This window comes from Dama dama, chromosome 30, assembly GCF_033118175.1.
Source record: "Dama dama isolate Ldn47 chromosome 30, ASM3311817v1, whole genome shotgun sequence".
NCBI lineage: Eukaryota > Metazoa > Chordata > Mammalia > Artiodactyla > Cervidae > Dama > Dama dama.
This window is the reverse complement of record NC_083710.1, coordinates 89,804,933-89,831,246: the sequence shown is the minus strand read 5'-3', so window position 1 is coordinate 89,831,246 and position 26,314 is coordinate 89,804,933. Positions and strand designations below refer to the sequence as shown.

General features: G+C 58.7%; 1 protein-coding gene across 2 annotated transcripts in view; it reads left to right on the top strand.

Annotated features, from left to right (window-relative positions):
- The first annotated feature begins 1,165 nt into the window (after window positions 1-1,165).
- The window catches only part of RASA3 (RAS p21 protein activator 3), an 81,408-nt gene continuing 56,259 nt past the window's right edge, over window positions 1,166-26,314 (top strand). Inside the window, exon 1 of one of the 2 annotated variants that reach the window (XM_061133646.1) lies at window positions 1,166-1,310. In XM_061133646.1, coding sequence (XP_060989629.1) covers window positions 1,256-1,310 — 55 coding nt within the window. In that variant the 5' untranslated portion in view covers window positions 1,166-1,255. The remainder of the gene's footprint in view (window positions 1,311-26,314) is intronic. The other variant, XM_061133647.1, reaches the window with a different exon arrangement.

Sequence of the window (26,314 nt, the reverse complement as noted above, 5' to 3'; positions counted from 1 at the left end):
CTCCCGGGGCTCAAGCAGATCCTCTGAGAAACTTGGGAGGAGGCAAAGCCCTCCCAGGTCAGATCAAAAGAAGGCTGGCTTACTGCAGGAGCCCCCAAGGTCTGGAGTAGGATGCAGCAGCTATCACTGGGGGTTGGACCAAGGAGGGGCTGCTGCCCTAACCTTCCTGTTAAACCCCAGTAAACACCTCCTGTGAAGGTCTTGAGAAGATAAACTCCAGGAGATGACTGAGGACCTGGAAGGAGGCTCGAGTAGTCTGGGTGAAGAGGGTCATTAACTTTTCTCAATACACACGTCAACATTTCTTTAAGGAAGTGAGGAAAAGTAACAAAGAGAACAGGCCTCTCTCTTTATTATGCTTGTATTCTGGTGTGTGTATGTGCTTGTGTGGTGCTGGGCGCTCTGAAGCCAGAGGAAGGGAAGAGGATGTGAAGTTAGTAGACACAGAAGATGCTCTGAGGATGGTAGCCTGGGGGCAGGGAGGGCAGACAGGAGTGCACTTGGCCTTGTGAGAAGCTAGGAGCCAGGGTGGCCGAGGTCTGGGACCAGCAGGTTGGCAGCTGGAGGGATTGGGTCTCACCAGGACTGCCCGCCCCTCCAGATCCCAGGTCCCCTGCAGAGCCTACACTGAGGGGGCTGAGTTGGGCCAGGGAGTTCTTTTCCTTTTCCATCTTTAGCTTTGCGTTTCTTAAATCCCTGTGCATGTGTCTTCCCTCCCACGCCCCCGCCTGGTCCCCACACCCAGCACTCGCCGCCCCCCGCACACCCGGCTGCTCGGCCTGGTTCCCCTGCAGCAACCATCCCGGTCGCCCCTCCGGTTGCTTCCCAATGGACTCCCTTCCTGCTCCCGCCGCCGGCCTGTACCCCGCACTCCCCGCCGGTTCCTCCCTGCCCGGCCAGGAGTCCGGTGCGGTCCCTGGGATGCTTCGCGGATACAGAACCTGCCCCTCGGGCCTGGGATGTGGGCGGAGGCCCCCCGCCCTCTTCGCCCTGAACCAATGGGCGGCTGGGATCGCGCCTATGGCCGGACGGTGACGCCTCCGCCCCGCGGCGGGCTTTGGGCGACCGGGGCAGGGGGCGTGGCCTCCCCGCCCCCGCCAGCTTCCCCGGCCAATGGGCGGGGTGTGGGCGGGGCCGGAGGCGGAGCGCAGCGGGCGCGCGGGCGCGGGGTCTGGCCCGGAGCGCGGGGACTGCGCCGCCGCTCGGGCTCCGGCTGCTCCGCGGGGCTCGGCTCGCGGATCCCGGCGGACCCAGCATGGCGGTGGAGGAAGAGGGGCTCCGGGTCTTCCAGAGCGTGAAGATCAAGATCGGTGAGCTCCCAGGAACAGGCGGGGCGGCGGAGTCTTCGGAGGGCTCGCGGCGGGCTCCCCCGGTCCCCAACCCCTTCGCTGGGGTCTACGGCCCTGGCGCTTCCCGGCGATGCGCGCTCCCCGGTTGCGGCCCCCTCCTCACCCCGGGAGAGCCTACCCGCGGCCCCCTCCCCAGCACCAGAGACGCCCAGAGGCGGCCCTCTCCCCGCCTGCCCCGAGGGCGGCCTGGGCCGAGGGGGCCGGTGGCCCTGGGGGACTCAGCTCCCCGCCGCTGGCGTCCCCTAGTCCCCGGAGGCAGGGTCGACTGCAGCAGGGGGAGGTGCTCCGCCGGACCTGGGTCTGGTCCCCAGGGACTGCGTATCTGCGTGTGCACGAGCGCGCGCACGGGGGCTCTCCGGATGCGAGAATCTTAGGTGCCAGAAACACCCAGCTTGGGGTTCCGCGCCTCGCTGAGTGCGGCACCCAGACACTTCCTTTGCTGGGGACGTGGGAGCTCTTTCACCTTCCCTCCGGGGCGAGGGGCCGAGCGGGTGGCTGACCGGAGCCTGGGTGTGCGGGCGGCTGTGTAGGTGGATGTGTCTGTGTGTGTGTCTGCCTGTGACTGTGTGCCGGCGCTCTGGGCCAGGGCTCCCTCAGGGCAGGGCGCCAGGACAGCCACCCCCTCCCCCTTCCATTGAGAACTGGCGGAGGGAGCTCTTGGCCACCAGGGCCTGCCATTCAGGTCGTGTCCCCAGAGCCGCCAGCCGCTCACTGGACCCAGGAGCTGGGGGAGGGGCTGGGAGGCTGTGTCTGGACTTCCTGGGTTTATGTGGAGAGACTTGCTTTTTCTGACTGGGAAGGGTGATGTACAAGCTCCCCCAAAACAAGACCGGTGCCTGGAGTGACCGTTACCCGTCATTGCCATCGGCGTGCCAGCTGAGAGGACAGCTCTCGCTGGAGAGAGCTTCTAAGGCCCACCAGAGCTGCCCTCTCAGGGTCCTTCTTGCTCACTGAACCCCCGGGTCCTCCACATTCCCATGTGAAAAAGGGCCTCTGGGAACCATGCCAGGCCCACAGTGACTGCTGGAGCGTCAGTTGTTGATGACATCTGATGCTGCTTAGGAATTCCAGCCACCCCAAATCAGCGTGTTGTTTCCTGTCTGCTTTATTTTGGTTTATGGATCATCGCTGAGACGCTGTTGATATTTGGCTCAGAAGCACTGCAGATTGGATGGGGCCACACTTCAGCCCTGAGGAGCTTGCCTGGAGAGGGTTTCTCTTGTTTACTTGGTTAAAATTTGCTGTCACTTTCTGCCGAGAGGTTCAGCATGGCCCTCCACCTGAAGTGAGGCAGGGAAAGTGCCTCTCAGGCCCAGGGCCAGTGAGCATGAGGGGGATTCACACCAGAGGCCTTGAGCTGCTTCCTTAATCAGGGGACAGGAAGGGGTGGGGCACGGCCGTGGGGGTGTGCCAGGCTTCTGGGTGCAGCAGGCAGGAGGGGGTCTGGGGACTTTGGAGTTCAAGCCCCGCACGGCCAGCCTGGACTTGTGTCAGGAAGCCGAGAAAATTGACTTCTTTCCAGAATGGCCCAGTCTGAGAAGCAGAGGGTGAGCAGGCCCCCGCAGGTCCAGGAGAGGGACTCTGCTGGCCTGGCAGGACGCCCTCGGGGAGGCTCTGGACCCACACAGATGGGCCAGGCCTGGAGGGAAGGGGCTTGGAGATGCTGCTTGGTTAAGCTCTCTCTCTTCTGTGTGTGTCACTTTAAACAAGTGAGAGGAGCGCCCGGCTCAGTGGGGGGTTAGTGCAGCCACTGAACATCTGCTGCTCCAACCCACTGGGGACTGGTATTATTAGAGCTGTTGGAGACCCCCCTCCCTGATGTTTGGGGATTGCAGCAGACAGGATGAGCAGAAACGCCTGTCCATAGTGGTCCCGATCCCTGGGCATGGTTTCAGTTCTCAGAAGCCCCTGCCTTCTCCTGCCTTTGAGGGTCTTCACCCGCCGTGTAGGGTTGTCCCCTTTGTCGCTGGGGCTTGCAGGGAGCACAGGTAGGGCCTCCTCCTGTGCTGGAGCGAAGAGGCGGTCTGGGCCTTGCCGCTGACTTCGAACCTGGGCCTGGCCCCAGAGGGGGAGTGCAGGAGCTGGTCAAGGGGCTTAGTCTCGTTCCACTGTGAGTAGGAGAGCCTGGCGGGCGGTGCCCCGAGCTTTCCACTTCTTTCCTGCTTCCCCTGCTGTGGCCAGTCTTGACTCTGACTTGCCTGAGTGCTGGGCCATGGAGGCAGGCCGGTGAGGAGGGACACCAGCATTGACCCGGAGGAGGGGCGGCTATGCAGGCAGACCCGCCTCCTGGCTCTGGGGGACCCTGGCCGATCTGCCATTCATTCTGAACCCTGTCTTGGGGCTGGCTGGCAGCATGCCCCAGTCTGCTGGTGGCCTGCTGGCTGGAAGAAGCAGGGCAAGCACCCCCCACCCCCCCCCACCCCCCGCCCCTTTCATGGCCTCATTTTTCCATTTGCAAAATGCCGACAGTCATTGTCTGCAGCATCCTGTGGGAGCTTCCCTACCCCACCCCCGCCCCCCCAGAAGGAGACTGAGGAATTCTCCCTCCAGTTATACCGTCAGCAACATCACTTTTCCTAGTGCTGAGAGGAAAGGCAGAATGTTTTGGGGAGCTGAAGAGCTTTTCGGGGTGGAGCTGTAGTCCTCAGTCTGGAATATGTAGTGGTGCTTGGTCATTGAGAGGCTAACTATGGGGAAAATGGGAAGAATCTCTTCCTTTTTTCCTCTTCCCCTTTCTTTTTCCTTCCACCTTTTGCAAATGAGATAATACATGAGAAAGTGCTGGGAAAAAGTAAGGTATTTTTATTGTAACTATTTCAAGTCCTTGTCTTAAAGAACCTGTGTCTTTCCCCACTTAAATCTCGCAGTTATTTTGGATGGTTCTTCTGCACACTTGGCTATCTTACCCATGGTCTATCTTTGGTAACAGCAGTGTCTCATGTCAAGTAAGACTGAGCACACTTCCTATGAGGCTACTTTGAGGAAGTGTGCTCTTCTGACTTTCCGTGAGTCAGGGCTTTAGCCCTGGGAGGGAAGCGACTGCGGGCAGGATGGGTGTAGACCCCCATCGGGAGCCCCCTGCCCCGCGCTACCGTTTGTGCCTGGCGCTCTTCTGGGACTTGTGACACGACTTGACTTTCCAGTGATGTTTCCCTTTTCCGTGATAGCTACTCCTTGTTTTTAAAAGTGTCGTCTCAATAAATGTGTTCAGTTAAAAGCAATACAGAGGGGTTTCTCTCAAGCTAAAAAACAGATAATCCTGGCCTTGCACTTGAGGATAAGAAAAGCCCCCTTAGCCCAGCCTGTGGTTGGACTGTTGTTGGGTTTGAGGGCATCTGGGATCTGTGGTGAGTGTCAGGTTTGAGGGCATCTAGGATCTGTGGTGAGTCCTGAGTGAGGCCACGGGAAGGCCTTCCTTCTTGGGTCCAGAAGTGGCCCCCTTCTCCCAGGCGCTTAGAGCACCCGCCCCTGTTCCTTCTCCATCTCCTGTCTCCTCGGTGACAGCTGAGGCCCTGTCACCGCCAAGGGCAAGGGCGGCCTGGGTGCAGCACGGGCGTAGCAGGGAACCTCCGCGCCTCCTTGGCTGGCTGTGGGCCTGCCCACCGGCAAATACATCCTCCGAGAAGCAGGAGTCCCCTTGGGCCAGGAGGGAGCGGGGAGGGACCCTGGGTGGCCTGGCGAAGAAGCCCTGGACCCCAGGGGTTGAGAGTTCAGGATTCCAGGTCTAAGAGTGACTTTCAACCTGATTTCCACCGTGGGAAGCAGTGGTATGCCCATCACAGGGTCTGCGAGGCTCAGATGAGGGCTTGTAATTTGAAATGGTTTTTAATAGAAGGGCTTCACAGGGCTCAGTCGGAGGACACGGTCTGTGAACATGATGGGTGATGTCACAGTGTGTGTGTGTGTGTGTGTGTGTGTGTGTGTGTGTGTGTGATAGAGAGAGAGAGAGACAGTGGGAGGAGGGGCTGTGCTGGCCACACACGGTTCTTGGCGTCGGGGGTTTTATATTCTCCGGAGCTCTCTGATTCTAAAATTAACCTGGATATTCTATTAACCGAGCTAGGCTCTCAAGCTATTTTCAGCCCCTGAGGACCAGTGTGCAGGCTGGCTCTGCCTGGGGCAGTGAGGTCGGTCCTAACCCAGCCTGTGGCTCTGGGCTTCCCAGGAAGGGGAGTGTGCTGGCGTGTGGGTTGGGGCGGGGTGCACACCTCAGGGTCTGGGGTGCACGTTCTCTCGCTTCACCTGTGTTCTCACAAGCCCGCGGTGTTGCTGTTGCCACCAAGGGAGGGAGGTGAAGTCACCCACCACAGTCCCAGCCTGCCAGCTAGTGGGGGCCCTGTGCTGCCTCCTCGCCGTGCAGTGAGCCTGGACAGCAGGGCCACCCATTCCCACCGGAGGGGACAGGCCTGTGTGAGGACGGGGCGCGAGGTCCCTGGGCGCAGGCGCTGGGACAAAGGTGGGGGACAGAACTCGTGCAGGTGGGGTTGGACAGGAGCAGGGACCGAGTCGGCCGCCCCCATGGAGCCCGGCTCGCAGGGAGCAGGGCCTCGGGGGCAGGGCCCTGGGGACGGGGTCGGCACTTGGCAGGAAATGTCTGGACTTCTCCTCTCAAGCTAACGAGGCGCATGCTCGAGTCCACACTCGCACCCTCCCGAGGGCATTTGGGAGTCAGCGCATCACACTATGGAAACAACCCGAGTGGGAGCAGCGAAGCTGAGAAGCGGCGCTTGGAAGTCGCACCTGAAAGTGGAGGCTGCAGGCACCCCTCCTGCTTCCAAGGGAGGAGGGTCCACTGGGTTCTGGTGGCTCAGGAAGGGCGGGCGGCCAGAGACGGAGTACTGGGCAGTTGCTGGCTGACTGCAGCTTCAGGCACGGCCAGGCGGGCTCAGCATCCGCCTGCTCTGCCGCAGGGAGAGGAGGAGCGGCCCCGGGCACGGCCCTTTGTGTGCTGCTCAGTGAGCCAGTGTGAACAAAGGCGCCTGCGGTGCTCTGGTCTTGATGGCGAGGTGTCAGCTGGTGCAATTGGAAGCTGCTTGTTCAGTCAGTCCTGTAACAGGTTAGGGCTCCTGCCGAGTCAGGAGAGGAAGGCGAGGTGGGGAGGTGGGGTCCTTGCCAGCTGCCTGTCCTCTGCACCCTACCGTCAGGATGGGGGTCTGTGTTCCAGCTGCTGTCGGTTGCTGGTGATGCTCAGAGGACTGAGAAATGCCAGTTGAAGGGGTGATTACATGATGAGCCAGGAGGGTTCTGCAGCTTTCAGAGAAATGAGCTGGAGCCCAGCTGGGCCATGTGACCTGCAGAAAGCCACGGGTGCGACTGGACAGACAGCGGCGTGAAGAGCCCGCTCGCCTCTGACGGTCCCCCAGAAGAGCAGGGAGACAAACACCTGTGGAAACGACCCCACGCACGTCTGTCCACTGGACCCCAGCTGGGGTGTGTGGAGACACATCTGTAGGAAGAGAAAATAGATCTGTTGGAAGAAGCAAGACCATTACTGTTGTGTATATAGATGGCTAAACGAAGAGTTAAAAATCACAGCCACTTAAAATGTGAAGGGAACAATGCTCTGCGGAGGATACCAGGGCCCAGGAAGATGACTTCCTGGACTGCAGAGGCTCACGCAGGCAGGACAGGTGGGGGGCAGCCACCTAGCACAGGGTGCATGAGGCAGGGGCCTCGAATGGACGCGGACACGCAGGTATCTTGGGCTGCAGCCCTGTGGTTAGGAAACTCTAACCCGGATGACAGGGAACTTGGAGTCCCGCCGTCCACACAGAGAACCCTGTGCTTTTCTTTAAGTGTGAGGCAGCTTCCAAAATTCAACAGCTTTACACATTCAGGTTGCAGGGTAATCGCACGCTCTGTGATCAAGTCTCCCGACTCCATGTGCAGCTCGTGCCAGGGGTGGACCCACATGTATTCCCACACGGTGCTGCTGGGGGGCTCAGAGCGGCTCGGCATCAGTGTCCAGGACGCTTCTCTGCTGGATGTGATGGATCAACAGGAGAATGGGGACCAGGTGGTGGCCCTAGTCCTCTGAGTGTCTGCAATCACTCGTGTGTTTCTGTACACAGGGTGGCTCCCGGCCGGCCAGGTCTGTCCTAGGATTTGGCCTTGTCCGTTTTGGTCTTTGAGCAAGCCTGTAGCCTGTAGCGGGAATGGTCAGTATCCCACAAGGACCCCTTCAGTGAGGCTGCCTGTCTACCCTGAGGCCCGCCTGCTCTGGGGGTCTGGAACCCCCCTCAGGTTCGATCTGCACTGTGCCCTTCACCCCTAAGTCAGACCAGGGGTGTCTCTGGGGCCTGTGTTTTCCTCTGCATAGTTTCTGCTCCTGTTAACTGAATGGTTTCCAAAGCGTAAGAAGTGGCTGTCTCAGCCCCATTGCCAGCAGGATGGAACCCGAAGGTACACAAAGTCGCCGCAAAGGACTCAGGGTGACTGGGCGTCTGGAGCCTCAATCAGTCGGGGCTGTGCTCCGCTAGCCTTGCTGCCCCGGCGCTGCTCCAGAGACAGTCCCGCTCTCTTGGTGGCCGCTGGTTCCTCCACAGGACCAGGACCAGGACCAGGACCAGGGCCTGGGCGCCAGCTTCTCCTGGGACTGGTTCCCCTTCGGCCGCTCGCCAGAGCTGGTGGGATCCCAGGAAGGGGCCTGGGCTTCTGGATTTTCAGCACATTTGAGGGAGGGATGCTGACAATTAACCTTGTCTGGAGCTTTGTTTTGAACTTGACAGTGGATCCGGTTGGGTATGATCTGTGTGTAGAGTCAGTTCAGTTCAGTTCAGTTGCTCAGTCATGTCCGACTCTTTGCGACCCCATGGACTGCAGCACACCAGGCCTCCCTGTCCATCACTAACTCCCGGAGCTTGCTCAAACTCATGTCCATCGAGTCAGTGATGCCATCCAACCATCTCATTCTCTGTCGTCCCCTTCGCCTCCCACCTTCAATCTTTCCCAGCATCAGGGTCTTTTCCAATGAGTCAGTTCTTCGCATGAGGTGGCCAAAGTATTGGAGTTTCAGCTTCAGCATCAGTCCTTCCAATGAACACCCAGGACTGATTTCCTTTAGGATGGACTGGTTGGATCTCCTTGCAGTCCAAGGGACTCTCAAGAGTCTTCTCCAACACCACAGTTCAAAAGCATCAATTCTTTGGCGCTCAGTTTTCTTTATGGTCCAACTCTCACATCCATACGTGACTACTGGAAAAACCGTAGCCTTGACTAGGTGGACCTTTGTTGGCAGAGTAATGTCTCTGCTTTTTAATATACTGTCTAGGTTGGTCATAACTTTTCTTCCAAGGAGCAAGTGTCTTTTAATTTCATGGCTGCAGTCACCATCTGCAGTGATTTTGGAGCCCAAAAAAATAAAGTCTCTCAGTGTTTCTATTGTTTCCCCATCTATTTCCCATGAAGGGATGGGACCGGATGCCATGATCTTTGTTTTTTGAATGTTGAGTTTTAAGCCAACTTTTTCACTGTCCTCTTTTACTTTCATCAAGAGGCTTAGTTCCTCTTTGCTTTCTGCCATAAGGGTGGTGTCATCTGCATATCTGAGGTTACTGATGTTTCTCCCAGCAATCTTGATTCCAGCTTGTGCTTCATCCAGCCCAGCATTTCACATGATGTACTCTGCATATAAGTTAAATAAGCAGGGTGACAATATACAGCCTTGATGTACTCCTTTTCCTGTTTGGAACCAGTCCATTGTTCCATGTCCAGTTCTAACTGTTGCTTCTTGACCGGCATACAGATTTCTCAGGAGGCAGGTCAGGTGGTCTGGTATTCCTATCTCTTGAAGAATTTTCCACAATATGTTGTGATCCACACAGTCAAAGACTTTGGCGTAGTCAATAAAGCAGAAGTAGATTTTTTTTAGAACTCTCTTGCTTTTTCAATGATCCAACGGATGTTGGCAATTTGATCTCTAGTTCCTCTGCCTTTTATAAATCCAACTTGAATATCTGGAAGTTCACAATTCATATATTGTTGAAGCCTGGCTTGGAGAATTTTGAACTTTACTTTGCTAGTGTGTGAGATGAGTGCAATTGTGCGGTAGTTTGAACATTCTTTAGCATTGCCTTTCTTTAGGATTGGGATGAAAACTGACCTTTTCCAGTCCTGTGGCCACTGCTGAGTTTTCCAAGTTTGCTGGAATATTGAATGCAGCACTTTCACAGCAGAGTCAGGGCCTTTATTTCTGTGTGACTCTCCTGTCCAGAGGCCACACAGAGTGGTCCCCCAGGACCTCCTCACACTGGTGGCTGAGGATAGCTGCTTGTGCCCCTGGGTCTTCTTGTAGCTTTGTCTCGTGTTTTTTTCTTTTAAGGAAAAGATGTCATTTTCCTTTTTCACTCTGTGGGAGGGACTGGAACGACCAGTTGACCTGAGTTTGTGCTCCGGCCTTTTTCACGCTGCTGGACCTGCCTGCAGGGCCCTGGACATGCCGGGGAGCAGCAGGTGTCCTTGTGGACACGGTCGCGTCCAAGTCTGGTCGCGACTCTGTGCCGTGTGCAAGCACATGTTTTCTCTGGCCCCTCCCCCAAGGCTCAGAGAGGCCAGGTCACTTTCCCAAAGTCACACAGTGAGAGAGGGGACTGCCTCAGTTGTCTGATGATGAACTTGTAATTACCCAGGTCAATGAGGAACAGCCTCTAGGGTGTGTTGTCAAGTCACTTCCTCAGCAGACAGCTGACTTCCCTCCAGGGCCTCCCCTTCCCTGAGAATCTTGGAAAGAGCATTTGGGGACATTCTCAGCCAAGCGACACCTGTGAGGTCAGGACAGCGAGGTCAGGGCCTGCTGACCACCTCCCAGCCAAGGTGCTGGACAACTGAGCAACTTCACCTGAGATCACGCTTCAGATGCGGGACTGGGCTCCGCGGGGACAGAGCCGGGGGCTGGGCTCCGCGGGGACAGAGCCGGGGGCTGGGCTCCGCGGGGACAGAGCCGGGGGCTGGGCTCCCCGTGGACAACCTGCAGGCTGCTGTGTGGTGAGAGCAGCACTGTTTCTTCCCGACGCCTGCCCTCTGGCTTCTGACCATCCCTTCCTCCTGCTGGCTCAGGGGTGGCCTCGTGCAGGAAAAGCTCCCAGACTGGGTAGGCAACAAGTGGTGGCCAGGGCGGGGGGTGGGGGGGAGGGGGGCGGGGCTGTTGAACTTGGGGGTGGGGGTGGGGGAGGAAGTTCCGTCCCAGCCTCGAGCCACTGGACCTCTGGTTGTTTGGGCCCAGCTGAATGGGGGCTTTCCAGGGAGAGCTCAGATGGAGCACAGAGCTGTCAGCAGAAATGCAGGAGCACGACCTGGTTCCAGGAATCCCGCCAGTGTGCAGACCCCAGGGGCTGCTGCTGCACCGACTCCTTGTGGAAGACTGCAGTGGGCTGCTGTGATGGGTGGGTTTTCCCATGGCCTCTGGGGTGCGGGCGGGCTGGGGATTTCCAGATCGTTCAGGCCTGTGGCTGGCAAGCTCAGCCTCCTCCGACCGCCCTGCTGGCCTGTCCTGGGGCTGACCGCCATAAACAGTTTTTAACTTAAGATCAGACAATTGGGTATTTTATCTGCTTTGTAGGGGTGACTTTCAAGGGCAGAGAGCTCTTTGTATATGATGTTCACATAGAGGACACACCCCACCCAGGTGCAGCGTGTCCAGGGCCTTCTGGCAGCGTGCAGGGTCCCAAGGCTCCCCCAGAGAGGGCTATGCCCCTGAGGCCAAGGGCTTGGCTGGGAGCAGGAATTGTTTGCCTTTAGCACCTCACGGGGGCTCCTCTTGTCAGAGCATGATTGTGCGTGCGCACACACCCGGGGGCTGTCTGGGGGCAGTGGCACCAGGGAAGCAGCCTTGTCTGTGCAGCAGGTGCGTGAAGTTTAGAAAAGGTTCCAGTTCCTCAAGCAATTCTCACTCTTGTTTCTTCCGCCGGGCGTGGTGACGGCTGCAGACAGGGCTCATGTGGGCCGAACCCGGGGGTCTGTGGGGGGTGTGCTTGGGGGCACCTGCCATCTGAGAGCCCTGAGGGTAGCTTGGCCAGGTCCCAGCCTGCTGGGACCTCGCTACTGGGACACCTGCCTTTGCCGTTTCTGTGACTTGAGTGTTTTTTCAGCAGTTGTTTTTGATTTCTTCATGTTTTGTGTTTGTATCAGAAACCGTTGGCATTTTTGGTCTACAAGCCAGGCTCTTCCTGTAGCTTCTTTACTGCCTGTGTCTGGCTGCTCTCTCTCCTGGCTCTGCTCAGGTGGGAGCCCCCAGCCCTTGGCGAGCTCCTAGGACTCCGGGCAGGGCCGGGCTGCCAGGAGACCACGGGATCAAGTGAGAGGACTTGGTTAAGGCGAGGGAAGCACCGTGAGCAGGGCGCATGAGCCGTGGTGGGTGGGGAGCTGGGGCTCCCCAGTGTGAGGCTCCTGTTTCCTGCCTGCCTGCCCTCGTGCGGAGCCCAGCTCCCTGGAAGCGGGCACCCTGCCTGGTGGGATCCGAGCCCCAAGCTGGGTGGGCTGCAGCTGCCTGACCACCCCGGCTCTCCTGGCTGTGCCCTGAGACCTGGCGACTCCTCTGTGATGCCTCCCAGGCATCGGGAGGGGCGGCCAGAGGACCCTGCGCCTCCTGAGCCCAGCTGGCCCCATCCGTCTGGAGTCCATGGCTTTCCTTTTTCTGTTCATCATTTCCTGCTCCGCTCGGCTCCGCCTCCGTATCTGGAGAAGGAGTTTCTCAGCGTTTGGACCCGAGCATGTGCTTGTGCGCGTCCTGACCGGAAGGAAAGGATCTCGGGGGCAGAAAACCCCTGTGCCCGTGGTTTTCTTCAGTCTCCTGACTTTCTGTTTGCTCGTTTCGTGGCGGGTGTTCCGGCCTTCTCCGCAGGGCCTTTCCCTCTCCGCCAGCGTCTTTCCCAACAGGCCAGCCTTCCCGGCAGGAGTGACGAGGAGGGGCAGGCCGAGCTGCCCGAGTGGGAGCTTCTGCGTCTTTTTCGCCGGCACCTGATTCAGTGTGATTGTGACAACTTAGGTCTGTCTGTTCCGAAAGCGCTCCTGCCGGCCAAGCTGACTCTGCTACGGCTAACTGGGTTAGGACCCCAGTCTGGTTTCATGAAGTAGGAGTTTCTGCGGCCAGAAGGAGCTGTTGGCCCGAGCACATGGATCGCTTCAGCCCCCTCGTGCTGGAGGCCAGTCTGGATTTAGTCCAGATTTAGTGTAACAGGGCCTGAAAGTGATCAAGGCGTCCTTTTGGACAGAAGATATCAGGACAGCTGGGAAGTTGCTGCGTGTCTGATCTGGGACATGTTAGAGGCCTGAATACACGTGCTGGTTCTGAGTCAGGGATGGGGTGGCTTGGTGGGCAGCACGTGGAGGTCAGTGTAAGGCACTGGCTTTTCAGGGTCACTCCCAAGCAGCAGCGGGAACTTTGAGCTTGGCCTGATGTAATCACAAGGACTGGTTGCGGGAAAATTAGTTTTCAGGATCTCTTTTCCCTGCACATGGTGCTCAGAGGTTGTCTCAGGGGTGATTCCGAATCCCCTGGACTGACCTTTAGGTGAAGTTGGCCCAAAGGGTGGGGTGACATTTGCCTCCCTGCCTGTCCCACAGTAGCTGGACACCACCTTCACACAGGCCTGTGGAGTCATAAACCGGGCATTTCTCAGGCCTTGCCTTCCAAGGGTTTACAGACTGAATGGTAAATGAGACAAACCCATCTGCACACTCATGCGTTCTGGGAGTAACAGTAAATGGGGTTTTCAGGCCTTGGGGGGCACTGAGGAAGACTGGAGGGATCTGCCTGCTCCTCCTGTTCCCCCAGGAATGGGCGCCTAGGTGTGCACACACATGCACGAGCGCACACACAGACCCGTGAGATGTGTGCACGGCACGCACTGCACACAGCATGCTTTCCAAACCTGGAGAATTCTCAGAAATGATAGAAACTGTGTGCACAAAGATTTCTAAAGACAGTGACCCCCGTGGAACAAGAGCAGTGCCTACTTTTGTCATTAAGAATATGCTAAATGTCAGCACATTGCCTTCTGTTGTAAGGCGCGGCTTGTCCGAAGGTGTCCCTGCCCTGGACCCACAGCCCCGGGGGGTGCTCCCCACGGCAGACGGGCAGACGACAGAGCTGTCTCGTCCCGGAGGCGTCTAAGGCTCCTTGCAGAGCAGAGGCCGGAGGGCAGCGGGACAGGATACTGCTTGTAGGTCCCCTTTAGTGCGTCTGTGTTTCCAAGGTGCGAGCCTCCTCAGGTAAAGTAGAGCCTGGACGGGGAGCCTGCTCGGGACCCGGCTGTGGTCCCACACTTTGGTCTTCTGTCTCTTCCTCCTCAGGGTCCCTCGTCACCTGTGCGGTCCTCGTAGCGAGGGCGCAGGGTGGGGGACAGAAGAGGAATGGCCGTGGAGAACACGAGTTGCAGGTGAGGCTCTTGACGGGGGCAACGTGAGGGATCGGTCTTCTGGGAGGCCCCTACCTGGGGCGTTGCCTGGCTCAGGGAGCTGAGTGACTCAGACGACACCCAGGAGCAGGGCGGAACCAGCAGGAGGCCCGCTTGTTCCTGCCTCGAGAGCAGACATCTGGGGATGGGCGATAGCCTCCCGTCAGTGCTCCGAGGGACCGCTGCAGGCTCATGGTCCCCACGGGTGCCTGGGCCAGTGTGTCTAGACCTTCTGCTTTCCTTCAGAGCCCAGTTCTAGCCAGGCAACCACCCCATGGGGACAGGTGGCTATGCTCAGGGACTTTTTGTTCGTCACGCTGGTGGACCCGGTGGGTGGAGGCCCTCCCCTGCAGTGCAGCGCCTGACTGTGCATGGGCGAGTCCAGGAGAAGGGGATGTGGTGGACCCCCGTGAACACCCGGTGGGTCCTTCACACTCTCCACCTCGCCTCAGGAGTGTGGGGGCAAGGAGCAGCTAGATCCCGTGCTTGCCTGATGGAGAGACGCCCGCAGTTGGACCAGCAGGTGCTGCCTGATGGCTCGGGGTGTGGGTGAGGAGGGCAGGGCCCTGGGTCCTGGGTCCTCCCCTGGGGCAGGGACCCTGTGGCCAGGCAGCTGGGGACACTTCTACTCTGTATCCTATGGCAAGTCATGACCTCTGTGTGCCTCGGCTTTAGCGTCTAAAATGAGGGCACTAAAAGCTATTTCACAGGATTGTTACAGGGTTGAGTGTAACTGTCATCTCTTTCCCCTCCCTCCCTTCACTGGGAGGAGAGGACTCAGAAGGGTTCAGACCTGTTGGAATCACAGCATTGGGTTCTTGAGCCAAAGGTGTTTTCGTGAGCAGTAGACACAGGGCTGGGCTGCGGATTCTGGGGGCAGATGTGGCCACGTTGGGAGGGCCGGGCTGGAGAGGGTGGGCTCGTGTCTGCACAGGGGCCTGGCCACACCTCCCCAGCCGCGTGGCGCCCCCACGAGGGAACCCCAGGGTGCCATCAGCTCGGCCGTGGTCCTGGGCCCGCGCGTTCTCTTTGGAGTGCGGGTGCTTCTGTGGGCCGCCAACTGTGACTTCAAGGCGAAGAGCCCCCTGAGGAGCACAAGCTCACAGTCGGCTAGGACCCGCGGGAGCTGGTGCTGCGGCATCGCCAGGAGGCGGTTTCCGAGGCGGCAGCGGCCGGAGGAAGTGGGATGGGCTTCTGACTTCTGAGTGTGTCCCGGGGCACTTGGTGTGGTCGGAAGGTTCACACGAGGCTGCGTGTGTTTGGGGAGAAACAGGAAGAACAGTCCCCGTTAGGGACTTTAGGTGACAGTTGATGTTATTTACCATGTGTGGAATTCTGTAACTTTTTTTCTGGATCATTCTGTGGTTTTATCTCTGTGGCTCGATGTTCTCATGACGAGAAGTGGGTGTTAATGACTCAGTTAGCTATTTTGTAAACCTGGGGTGCTGTCTGCGGTCTCTGCAGCCCCCGCTGGGTGTGGACGGTGGCCCCCGTGCTGACTCTGCCCGGAGATGCTGGGACGCTGCCCTGTCTCTCGTCTCACATGGGGACGAGGTGAAGGCGTCACCCACCAGCGAGGGGAGCCCTCGGTGGGCTGGGGCGTTCTGCTGTCGCTGAGCCCCTGCAATCACGGCCTCTCCACGGGCTGGGCTCCTCTGTGCAGGTGGACACTGGCCAAGGGGGCGTCCAGCTTCAGTCTCCAGTCCTTGGTGAGTGGGGGTCATTCGCGGGTGACTTCGGGGGATCTGCTTCTCTTGCACTTGGAAATGGGACTACTGAGGCGTCAACACCAGACAGGGTGGAGGACGTGTTCAACCCCCTCTCAGCTCATTCCAGAAACTTGCCCCAACTTTATTAATGGGTAAGAGAAAACAAAGGCTAGTGAAGAGTGAAGCAAAACAAGTTGCTTTGATAAATATAACCAAATGTATAATAAGGTTCCACTCATTTGGGCCATGAAGTTTGAAGACCAACCAAGAGCAAGGCATTTTTTAGAGGTGGGATGAGGCCCTGGCCCGTTGTGCAGCATAAGCTGTTTTGTGGCCCTTCCCCGAGGGCCCCAGAGTGGGACACGCCCACTTCCACGGTTCCTCTGCCTTTAACTGTCCTCCCTTATATGAGAAAGGCTGAGGTGACCCAGAGTCCTTTCCAAGATAGACGTGGGCTCAAGTCTAATAAAGGAAACCCCAGGAAATCCAGAACAGACGTCAGCACGTGATCAGGGGAAATTGATTTTAAGCTCCTCAGATAAACTGCGGTTTGGCCTCCTCGTGCGGTAGCAAACGGCAAGTCATGCAGAGTCCCCAGGCCTCGGTGTCTGCTGGGCGTCTTGGGTAAGTTCAGGAATAGCGTGCTAGCCAGCAAGTCTCTAGTAGACAATCGTAGTCCTGAATTGTGGGCGACACGGGCTACAACCTGGCTTTCTCACTCGTCTATTTCTCTCTTGGAAGTTTGTTAAAAGCAACGTGGTTTTTCCCGATGGGCGGCAGGGATTCTGGTGTCTTTCAGGCTGGTTTGATGTTCCTTTCGTTTGTCACCCCTCAGCAGATGGAGGGAAGGTGCTGGGGCTTTGAGGGGACACCGCCTAGCCATAGCTGCTGGGTAGAGTGTGGGGAATGAGGCGAGGCTGTTGAGGGGGAGACCCCCTTAGGAGACCTGACGCTGAATAAGCCCCACCTATGCACTGCAGCGCGTGGGACGCACAGCCTCTGGGTCCTGTGGGTGTACCATCCAAGCCAGTGCTGCTCAGCCCGCTGCCCAGGACCACGGTCAGGAGAGGCTTCTCAGGGCCTCCAGCTTCTGTCGGCCTCTGGCCCTGGTGCCCCTGCTCTCTGCCACCCCTGCCCATCCACCTGCCGTGTCCCCTTGCACGCCCTGCCCCGAGGCGAACCTCTGCCTCCCCAAGGGGCAGGGCCGCCTTTTGAAACCCTTTGCTCTGAGACCCTCAGCCTCTGCTGCCCCCAAGGATGAGAAGGCTCCGGGCCCCCTGGAGGTGGGAGAAGACAGGGACCTTCACCCGCTCCTCCAGTTTCTGCCCCTCGACCCGCGTGGATCCACGCAGGGCAGTGGCTCCGGAATGGGGCCCCGTGGTCGTGTTTTGAGGGTCCCAAGGCCTGAGATTTGCTCACTTCCTTGGTCAAAGCTGAGCCGGCCCCCGCGGTGCGCCCTGCACGGTCGTCTGCAGGCCGGCTGCCCTCAGCACTGGGGGGCAGCTGTCCTCCTCCCCCGCAGCCAGGCTCCTGAGGGTCAGAGGCTGTCACTCTCCAGGCGGAGTCCCCCCGCCCTGCTGCAGCCCACAGCATGGAGCTGACGCCCAGGAGACACGGGGTGCCCCCCTGTATTTGCACCAGCTAGTCCTATCCCGCAGAGGCACCCCATCCACGGAAGCCGGGACCCCAGGAGCTGGTCTCTCTTGGCTTCTGCGGCTTCCACACTCCCACCCCCCACTTTGGAATTGGAGGGAGGGGGAGTCTGTCAGCAGAAGTGAGGCCAGGCGTGTTCTGTGTTGAGTCACCGCTACTGCACGAAGTGACCTGGCCATAGCTCCCCGGGGTCGACAGCCCCCAGACTGCCCCAGGGAGGCCCTGATGCCCGGCCAGGCACGGAGGCTCAGCACACTCTGCTGTTAGTTCGGAGGGGCTTTGAGCAGCTTGTGTGGTTACAGGCCACTTTGGGAAGGAGCGTGTCACGTATGTACTTGAAGTGCTGAGTCTTTTTATGGTGTTGCTGGGAGGCCGGTCCTGCGTGCAGGCGTGGGGACGGGCCGTGCAGCCGCATCTTTCCTGGAGACACCAGCCCCCTGGAATTTTCCCCAAGCACATTGGTGGCATCCACAGGGTTCTGTAGTTCTAGCTGTTCCACCTGGAGCAGCCATAAGTGGGGACAATGTCAGCCCCGTGTCCTTGGGCCCACACGCCTAGAGGTTGAGAGTCAGTGAGGAGCCCCGTGCAGACAGGCTGAGCTCTGAGAGAGTCAAGACAGAGGTGGCTGTGAACGAGCCATGAGGGCCTGGCCTGGCCTGGTGTCCAGGCTGATGGGAGGAGCCTGTAATGAGTGGGGTGGGGCAGTGGACAGAGAGCAAGGTGGCAGCACTGCAGAGCGCCTGCTGTCTACCCAGACCTCGGCGCTGCAGAGCGCCTGCTGTCTACCCAGACCTCGGCGCTGCAGAGCGCCTGCTGTCTACCCAGACCTCGGCGCTGCAGAGCGCCTGCTGTCTACCCAGACCTCGGCGCTGCAGAGCGCCTGCTGTCTACCCAGACCTCGGCGCTGCAGAGCGCCAGCTGTCTACCCAGACCTCGGCGCTGCAGAGCGCCTGCTGTCTACCCAGACCTCGGCGCTGCAGAGCGCCTGCTGTCTACCCAGACCTCGGCGCTGCAGAGCGCCTGCTGTCTACCCAGACCTCGGCGCTGCAGAGCGCCAGCTGTCTACCCAGACCTCGGCGCTGCAGAGCGCCTGCTGTCTACCCAGACCTCGGCGCTGCAGAGCGCCTGCTGTCTACCCAGACCTCGGCGCTGCAGAGCGCCTGCTGTCTACCCAGACCTCTGCGCTGCAGAGCGCCTGCTGTCTACCGAGACCTCGGCGCTGCAGAGCGCCTGCTGTCTACCCAGACCTCTGCGCTGCAGAGCGCCTGCTGTCTACCGAGACCTCGGCGCTGCAGAGCGCCTGCTGTCTACCCAGACCTCAGTGCTGGAGGTTTGGACCAAAGAGAAGCCGCCAGACGTCCTGCGGCCACTCACAGAGCCAGGAGTCTGGCCGGCCATGGGCTCTGCAGAGGCATGTCCCTGGGAGCGCCCTGGGATTCTGACCCTGTCAGGCTGTGGGCGCCATGCTCCGCGTCTGAATCCGGGTCTGCCCTGACCATACATGCAGCTCTGAAGGCAATGGTGACCTGCCCACTCGCTGCCGCTTCAGTGTGCTGGACGCCTCCCTGTGATGGAGTGGACCTTCCCTGTGATGATTGTGGAACCAGGATTTTGTGCAAGGACTCTGACTTACATCGGACCTTTGGGGTGGCTCAGGAATGCACACGCTGAAGGGCTTTCATTGTCACTGGGGGTCATGACACCCGCTGTGGACCCAGTGGGAGTGGACGCTCGGCAGGCGCCTCTCCCCGAGGTTCCAGCCCCAGGAGAGCCATGGTGTGGTGACCATGTCAGCCCCCACGTTGGGAGGGCTGAGCGGGAGCAAGAGGCTCAGGTGGCATGCAGGCGACAGGAGCCAGCATCTTGCGGGTGGCGGGTACCGGCTTCCCGACGGGGATGCGGGGTGGCAGCACCTGAACTCTGACCTGGCACTTGGGGTCCCCAGGAGGGTGAGGGTGGGGCCTCCAGGGACAGGAGTGGGGACCCTTCCACGGGCAGTGACGGGCTTGGCGGTGGCACGAGGGCCGCTCGGGGAGGGGGCACGGGACAAGCCGCCAGGTCTGCCAGGCTCCGCTGTGGGTGCTCGGGATGTGCGTGGGCCGTGGGCTTCTGCTTCTTTGGCGCCCTTTCTCTGTGTTTCAGGAGTTCTGGGTGGTCGTTCTGCTGTTTTGACAGCTCACACCATGCTAGCTGCTTCCTGTGTTATTAATTCAGGGACATGCCCTCTGCCCTCTGCCTTCCCAGCCTTCATCCCCGTCTCCCTGCCTGGCCTGACCTCTGCGCTCTCTGGTCTTCTGGCCCGGTCCCCAGCCCTGTGGCTGGAAGCACCCCACCTTTCTCAGAAGCGGTGATGGGTGTTAGGCAGGGCTCTTCTGTGAATGCAGGTCATTTCAATTCATGAAAAGTGGTGAATTGGGCCATGGTTGATTAGCAAGCAGGCAGGCTAGGCCAGCCAAGGGCTCAGATTCTGGAGCTAAAAATATGAGTGCTGAGAGGAGTGGCTCCAGGGACGGGGGGTTGGTGCTGGGCCTGGATGGCACGCGGCCGGCCAGTGGCATGGCCGGAGGAGTTTCTGTAAAGTCCCGTGTTTTGCTCGGGCACAGTACACCGTGAATGGGCAGTGGGTGGTTTAATTCAGATAAGAATAAATTAAAGAGTAAATGTGGAGCATTCAGTTTATTAGGTGTCGTGAGATTTAAGCCGGGAAAGACTGTGTAGGAGGTGAAGGGCTGTGTGCCTGCTGTCTGCATGGAGGCCCTGTTCTCTGGGGTGGGCGAGCTGTGCGTGGAAGTGAGTCATGGAAGTGTGCTGTCCCCTTGGGTGGATGAGGGGTGGAAGTGTTAGCTTGCGTGTGTGTCTCCTTTAGTGGACAGATGTGATCGACTCTAAAATGTTGGGTAGATATTCCTAGGTTCCTAATAGATAAGACAGTATTGCAGAGGACATGGAGCAAATCAGAACACATATGAGCACCTAATTCATAACAGACACACTGTGGTTCCCTGGAGAATGTGACGTTGCCTTCTTTGGCCGTCTGGCTTGAAATAAGTTACATCCTAACTCTAACCATAATAGACAAATTCCGGATGGATTATAAAGCTGCTGTGGGTCTAGGCACGACACAGCCGTCCTCCACGGAGTGTGCACCTGCTCCACATGGGCACAGGGCTGAGGACTCACCCCGCACCCCACCCCCTCTCCCAGCTGCCGGGCGTGAGGAAAATTTTGGAAACTATTGTAAATAACCTGCAGAATGCGGGAGGACTTCTAAGCTGTCAGTGAACTAAACAAACGACAGATGTGATTATGTACGAACACTGATCTCTGTCTGAGTGACGGCGGCTGCGTGCTCGCGCCCTGGACAGCCAGCAGGCCTTCGCTGCTGGAGGCACAGCCATGCCGCCCTCTCTGACGTGGAACCTGATCTCGCTCTTGGCTGGTCTTTCCAGTAATGAATGAGAAAGGAAAAACCAAAGTCTTAAATTTACTGTTTCCTCCTGTCCTAAAACTGCCACGAAGACTCAGACCCGGTGGCTGGCTTGGGCTTGGCTTGCGGCTCTCTGCAAGCAGCAGATTACAGGCCGTCTCTGCGGGTGGGTCGCTGGAGTGGGCACGGCACTCCTGGAGGTTGCCAGCATCCCCGACGGCCGGGGTCCAGGGAGGCGCTTCTGCGAGGCTCTCAGCCTGTGCTCACGGAAGCTGGGCGGGCAGCAGGTGGGCCCGGGGTTCTGAGGCTGCACTGTGGGGCTCCTGGCCCATCTTGGCTGCATGTGGCAGGAGCCCACCCCTGGGCTGGGTCCGTGAGCCCAGCTCCCATGGGAGAAGCGAGGTCTTTGGAACAGACCTACCGGGCCTGGATCCCGGGATTCTTCGTGCTTGTTGGCGCCTGCAGGCCTCTCAGACCCTCACGCTCTGATGGGATGAGAACCACCTGGAGGAGGCCTCGGTTCTGGACACACCCCCGCCCAGCACTCAGCCTGCAGCCTGGTCGGTGCCCAGGGACAGAGCAGGGGCCACGACCTGGGGCCTGGGTCCTGCTGCATGTGCGCTGGTCAGCCTGCTCTGCACCTGCTGGCTCCCGCAGCGGTGGGCACGCTGATTGGTGAGCTCTGCGGGGCCCTGACCCGGCCGCTGCTCTGGGCAGGGCCGTTGACCCGTGATGACCCGGAGCCGCATACACCTTCTGGGCAGCCAGTCCACAGCCTTGCCCTCTGCTGTCTGTGTGTTTCTCGGGACCTCTAGTCATCCACAGAGACTCTGCTCCCCGAACCAAAAGGGATGACGACGGGGCTTCTCGGGGGAGCGGCTGTGTCAGGCCTCCGGGGCGCTGCATGGAGCCCTGAGGGCAAGAATGAGGGTGAGTCCCTGGCAGGCTCCACCCCTGCTGCGGCCAGCGCCTGTCCGTCCCCGGTGACTGGCGAACCTGCAGTGGGAGTGACCGGGCTCGGGAGCTGCACTGCGGAGGCTCGGCCCGGCATGGAGCTCAGCATCCTGGCCTGGAGGCCTGCCCTGCTGGTCGGGGATGCCGCCGTGATCGGGACCGTCCTGGACCTCGCTTCGGTGGCCTCTCGTGCCCAGGGGCGCACACTGGGCTCTTTCTCGGGAAGCCTCCACCAGCCGGCGAGCAGCCGTTGTCAGAGGAATGGAGTCACATCGGAAAGCCCCGGCTTGGCAGCCACTGCCCGGAAGACGCTGAGTACCCAGTCCTCCAGCTCCAGAGGAGGTGGACTCAGCTCGCGTCTCAGACACGCGGCCTTCTGACTAAGAGGCACCTGCAACGTGGGCAGCAGCCCAGACGTCCCTTGGTTCAAATCTACCTGGTGGCTCTGGGCCTTGGTTCCCTGGCAAGTGGGTGTTGGGTGGCTGCGCCCGGAGAGGCTGTGAGGCAGGCAGTGGCTATCAGGTCATTTGACTCTGCTGGTCAGTGATGGATCCTCCAACCCCCGAGGCACACGGGCCCCCTTCCCCACCCTGGGGGCACACACACACTCACCCCCTCCCCTCTTGCCAGGGGACACGTGGTCCCAGCTGGCTGGTGGGTCTCGGACCCTGCTGCTGCCCTCCCGCCCAGGAGACACTTCCTGCCCAGGAGACACTCGTGTGGATGAATCACGGCTGAGCACAGAGCCTGCAACCCTTTAGAAGTAGTTCTGAAGCTTTTATTACTTCATTCTGTGAACCCCTGGCGAGGTCCCGCCTCCCCCGCCCCTGACCTGTGTGTCTTCCAGCTGCTTCCCTTCTTGTGGCCTCAGGCACAGTGAAGCCTGTGTTCCGGAATGTTCCCTGGGGTGTCCCGCCTCCTCTGGCTCAGCCAGCCTCCAGCCTCTCCTGGCCTGCTCCTCCTGCGCCCCTCGCCGCCTGCAGGGGTCCCGCCTCCGGGGCGCCCTCTGCCTCCCAGCCTTCCCACCTCCATGGCTCCAAGGAGCTGCCCCCTGGTCTCTGGGTGCGGAGCCCCGGCTGCAGTCCAGCTGCCTCTTCCCGCTTTCAGGGTGCCCTCTTCCGCCTCCTGATTCCTCTGCGAGGCGGTGCATGTGGCTGGCCACAGGGATCCCGCTCATCCAAGAAAAGACGGGTAATGAGCCCAAGGTCCTCCTGCAGGCCCAGGCCCCCTGACCTCTGAGTGGGCCCATTAGTATCAAGCATATTCCTTGCTCGCCTGTTTGCTGAGAGTCGCCTGGCGTCTTGACAGGTGCCCTCCGTGAAATGGCAGAGGCTTGAGGACCAGGGCTGTGGGCCTCAGGAGTCCTCAGGGGCCCAGCTGAGGGCTGTGCCTCGTTGCGGCAGGTCTGCTGTGAGAACGAGACGCCTGCCAGGGTTCTGGTCAGTGCTGCTCCTGTGGAGCTGCCGCGGCCAGCGTGCAACACGTGCGCTCACGCAGGTCCCGCGTGCCTGCTGGAGGTCACGCGAGTGAGCAGACCGGCTGTGTCGTGGCTGTCGTCCTTCCCAGAGACGTCCCAACTGGAACAGGAGCTGCTGCGGATGCGGGGGGTGGGGTGTGCTGAGCGCAGAGGGTGTGGGGTTCAGGCCCTCCACAGCCCCCACACTCCGGAGGTAAGCAGAGAGACAGCTGACCTGGGTGAGGTCTGGCCGGTGTCTCGGACCTCGGGGTCCCCCTGTCTGAAAGGGTCTGGGCAGTGGCCCCCCCAGGCTAGGCTCAAAGGGTGAAGGAACACCTTGCACTTAAAATTCTTTCCAAAACTTTGTGTTTTATACCAGATGTACTAGTGCAAGTTCTGAATTTATAAGAAAGAAAATAGTTTTTCTAATCTTTTGTTAACATCTAAGAACTTTTCTTTCTCAACTTCTAGCCAGGACTATTTCAGAGAAAGGTGTGGGAAAAAAAGAAAAGCAAAAGTAGCACCAGAGTAGACACGGTGGGGTCATCTTTGGATCACTTCTGGAAAACAAACCTGGATCCTCCCTCTGCGGATGGAGGCCAGGTGCCCGCCCCTGCTTGCCGAGCCTGGCGGGCCCACGGCCACAGTGCCCTTGGCGACTTTCCCCAAAATCATATTTTCCAGATTGTCTTCCCTCCTGGAATCCAAAATAACGCTAATGCCAACTTTTAGGAATGTTCTGGTGTCAGAATCCAGGAACCTGCACCCCGGCTGGCGGACCACTGGCAGCTTCTGGCCGTGGGGTCCTCAGCCCCTCCGGGCCGCACCCCACAGGGTGTTGGAGCTAGTCAGGAGCGTAGGTGCATACACACTTGGAAAGGTCAGAACTTGACAGCCGAGATCTCAGCTCCCTGCACCTCGTCTTCACGGTTCCGTCAGAATTGGGGTGCCAGCTCAGCAGGGTGGGTGTGGGGGAACTTGTCCTGCTGAGGAGGGGGAAGAGGGACAGGAGAGAGGCTGGGAGCGGCTTTGAGCCCCGAATAAATGGAATGGAATCGGGTCCTACAATAAGAGCCTTTTGTAACAAATGGACAGCAGAGCGCACAGCATTTTTACCTCTCAGACTGGACAGGTGCACAGTTTTGATGACTTGGTTCTAGCAAGAATCTGGGAAGGAGCGTTTTCAAATGCAGTGGTCGGCCTGGCAGTTCGATAGATGTGTGTGAAAGTTACAAACTGTGGACCAGTGAACACACTTGAGCAGTGAAAATGGGATGGGACCTGCTGATGTGAGGGGGGGACTTGAGCCCTGAACTGACACCCAGTCAGACCACAGGGGCCCCTGGGCAGAACAAAGTTGCCTGGACCGGGGTAGGGGGAGGGAGGGGGTGTGAGGGGTGACTTGCTTAGTTGCTCAGTCATGTCTGACTCTTTGCACCCCGTGGACTGAAGCCCACCAGGCTCCTCTGTCCATGAGATTTTCCAGGCAAGGATACTGGAGTGGGTTGCCATTTCCTTCTCCAGAGGATCTTCCTAACCCAGGGATCAAATCCAGGTCTCCTGCACTGCAGTCAGATTCTTTACCGACTGAGCTAGTTGCACACAAACCTGTGAATGTGCTAGAAACATTAAATCGTTCATTTTAAATGGGTGAATTTTGTGGTCTGTTGACCCTATCTCAATACATTTTTCTGTTAAAAAACAAAAATCAAAGCATGCAGGTACACACCTGTAGACCCTCGCACCTGTAAGACGGCTGTGGGGGGACGGCCAGCTGTGGGGTGTCTCGTCCGTGTCCACTGCCAGGCGTTGGACCCCTTTCCTGGCTCTTCTTGGGTCCCCTCCCCGTCTGAGGTCGTGGAGGCCTGTCTTGTGGACTGTTTTCTGTTCTGCACTGTCTGTGTCCCGGCACCTCCTGATCCTGCCCAGAGGCTCAGGAACCCCAGGGGGTGGCCTCCCTGCCCTTGGGGAGCTCGAGTCCAGGAGGCCTCATTCTTCCGGAAGTTTCCATGCTGTCTTCATCTTAGTTTGTTGCATTAAAACAGCATCTTGTGATACCCCTGCCATCTCTTTTATCTCCTTCTCCCTCTCAGCTACCTTGACTCCTTATCCCATGCCATTTCCTTATAACCTCCTGGAAATCCCCGTGCAGTTAGTAACGCATGAAGGACTAGAGGGTGGAGGGTCTGTGGAGCCGAGCTGGGGGGCCCTGACTTGGGATGAAGCTGCAACAATCTGGCTTCAACTCCTGTTTCAGTTGTCACGGTGTCTCACATAAGGGCATTCTCGACCCTATTGACTTAAGTAGCTTCCTTAGTTTGTTTTCCAGAAGCTTCTTTTTGAGCTTGGTATGTGAAAATTAATTGGGGGATTTGCAGTTTACAGATGTGTTCAGGCCTGTCGAAGCAGGCGGTCACAGTACGCGGTTTCTGGGAGGACACCCAGCTATTGCAGTCCCTGCTCCTTCTTTGAGGGGCCCAGATGAGGCGTGGGTGCCAGGGATGCCAGTGACGGGTGTCACTCGCTGAGGCTGGTCCAGGCCAGGGTGTGGGCGGAGGCCCCCGTGTGACCCCCACACCTGTCAGATGGTGTGGGAGGATGTGGGGGCCTGTGACAGGGCTGTGGCCTGACTGAGCATATGTGCCAGCCCTCTCCCGTGTGTCCTGCCCCCGAGGGACCCTGAAGGGCGGGGCCCGCGTGCCCCCACGCCCCTCACATGCCTGCTGGGCTCCTGATGCCCGACGGCAGGTCCAGCTCCAGGTCCCGTCATCCGGGCAGGCTCGTCAGGAGGCTGCCCAGGTGTGTCCCCAGGCTGGGGAGACAGCCATAAACACCCTCCTCTTTGCTGGTCTTAGCAGCCCTTAGAAATGCAGCATTAGGTGAAAAAGTATTTCCTAAACAGAGGCACAAAATTTCAGTTTCCAGGGAGTCAGAAATACCTGTTCACCACAACGTTATAAAATAAAGGAGATGCGTGGTTTCTTTTTCCCCTGACTTAATTTCACAGCTTTTATTTCAGGACTGAGTTGTTGTCCAAGAACACTATTTTTATTTCTGGCTTAATTAGAAAAGCACAAGAAAATAATAGCGTACCCTTTTTTTTCTCATTGGGAAAAGACCAGCATCTAAGCGAAAGCAAAGTTACCTAACATTTTGTGTTTCAGGTGCTGAATATGTTGAATTCAGTTCAGATAGAAGATCTAAGTGATTCTGGGGGTGTGTTGTCCACAAAACCGGCCTGAGCGTGACCCCCACCCAGCTACTTTGTGCCTGTGGCTCTTTTCCTCCGGAGCCTCAGTGACACTTGCCTTTTGACCCCGAGGCCCCCTTGCCGGCAGCCCAGAGAGAGCAGCGCTCAGGGTGGGCAGGTGGTC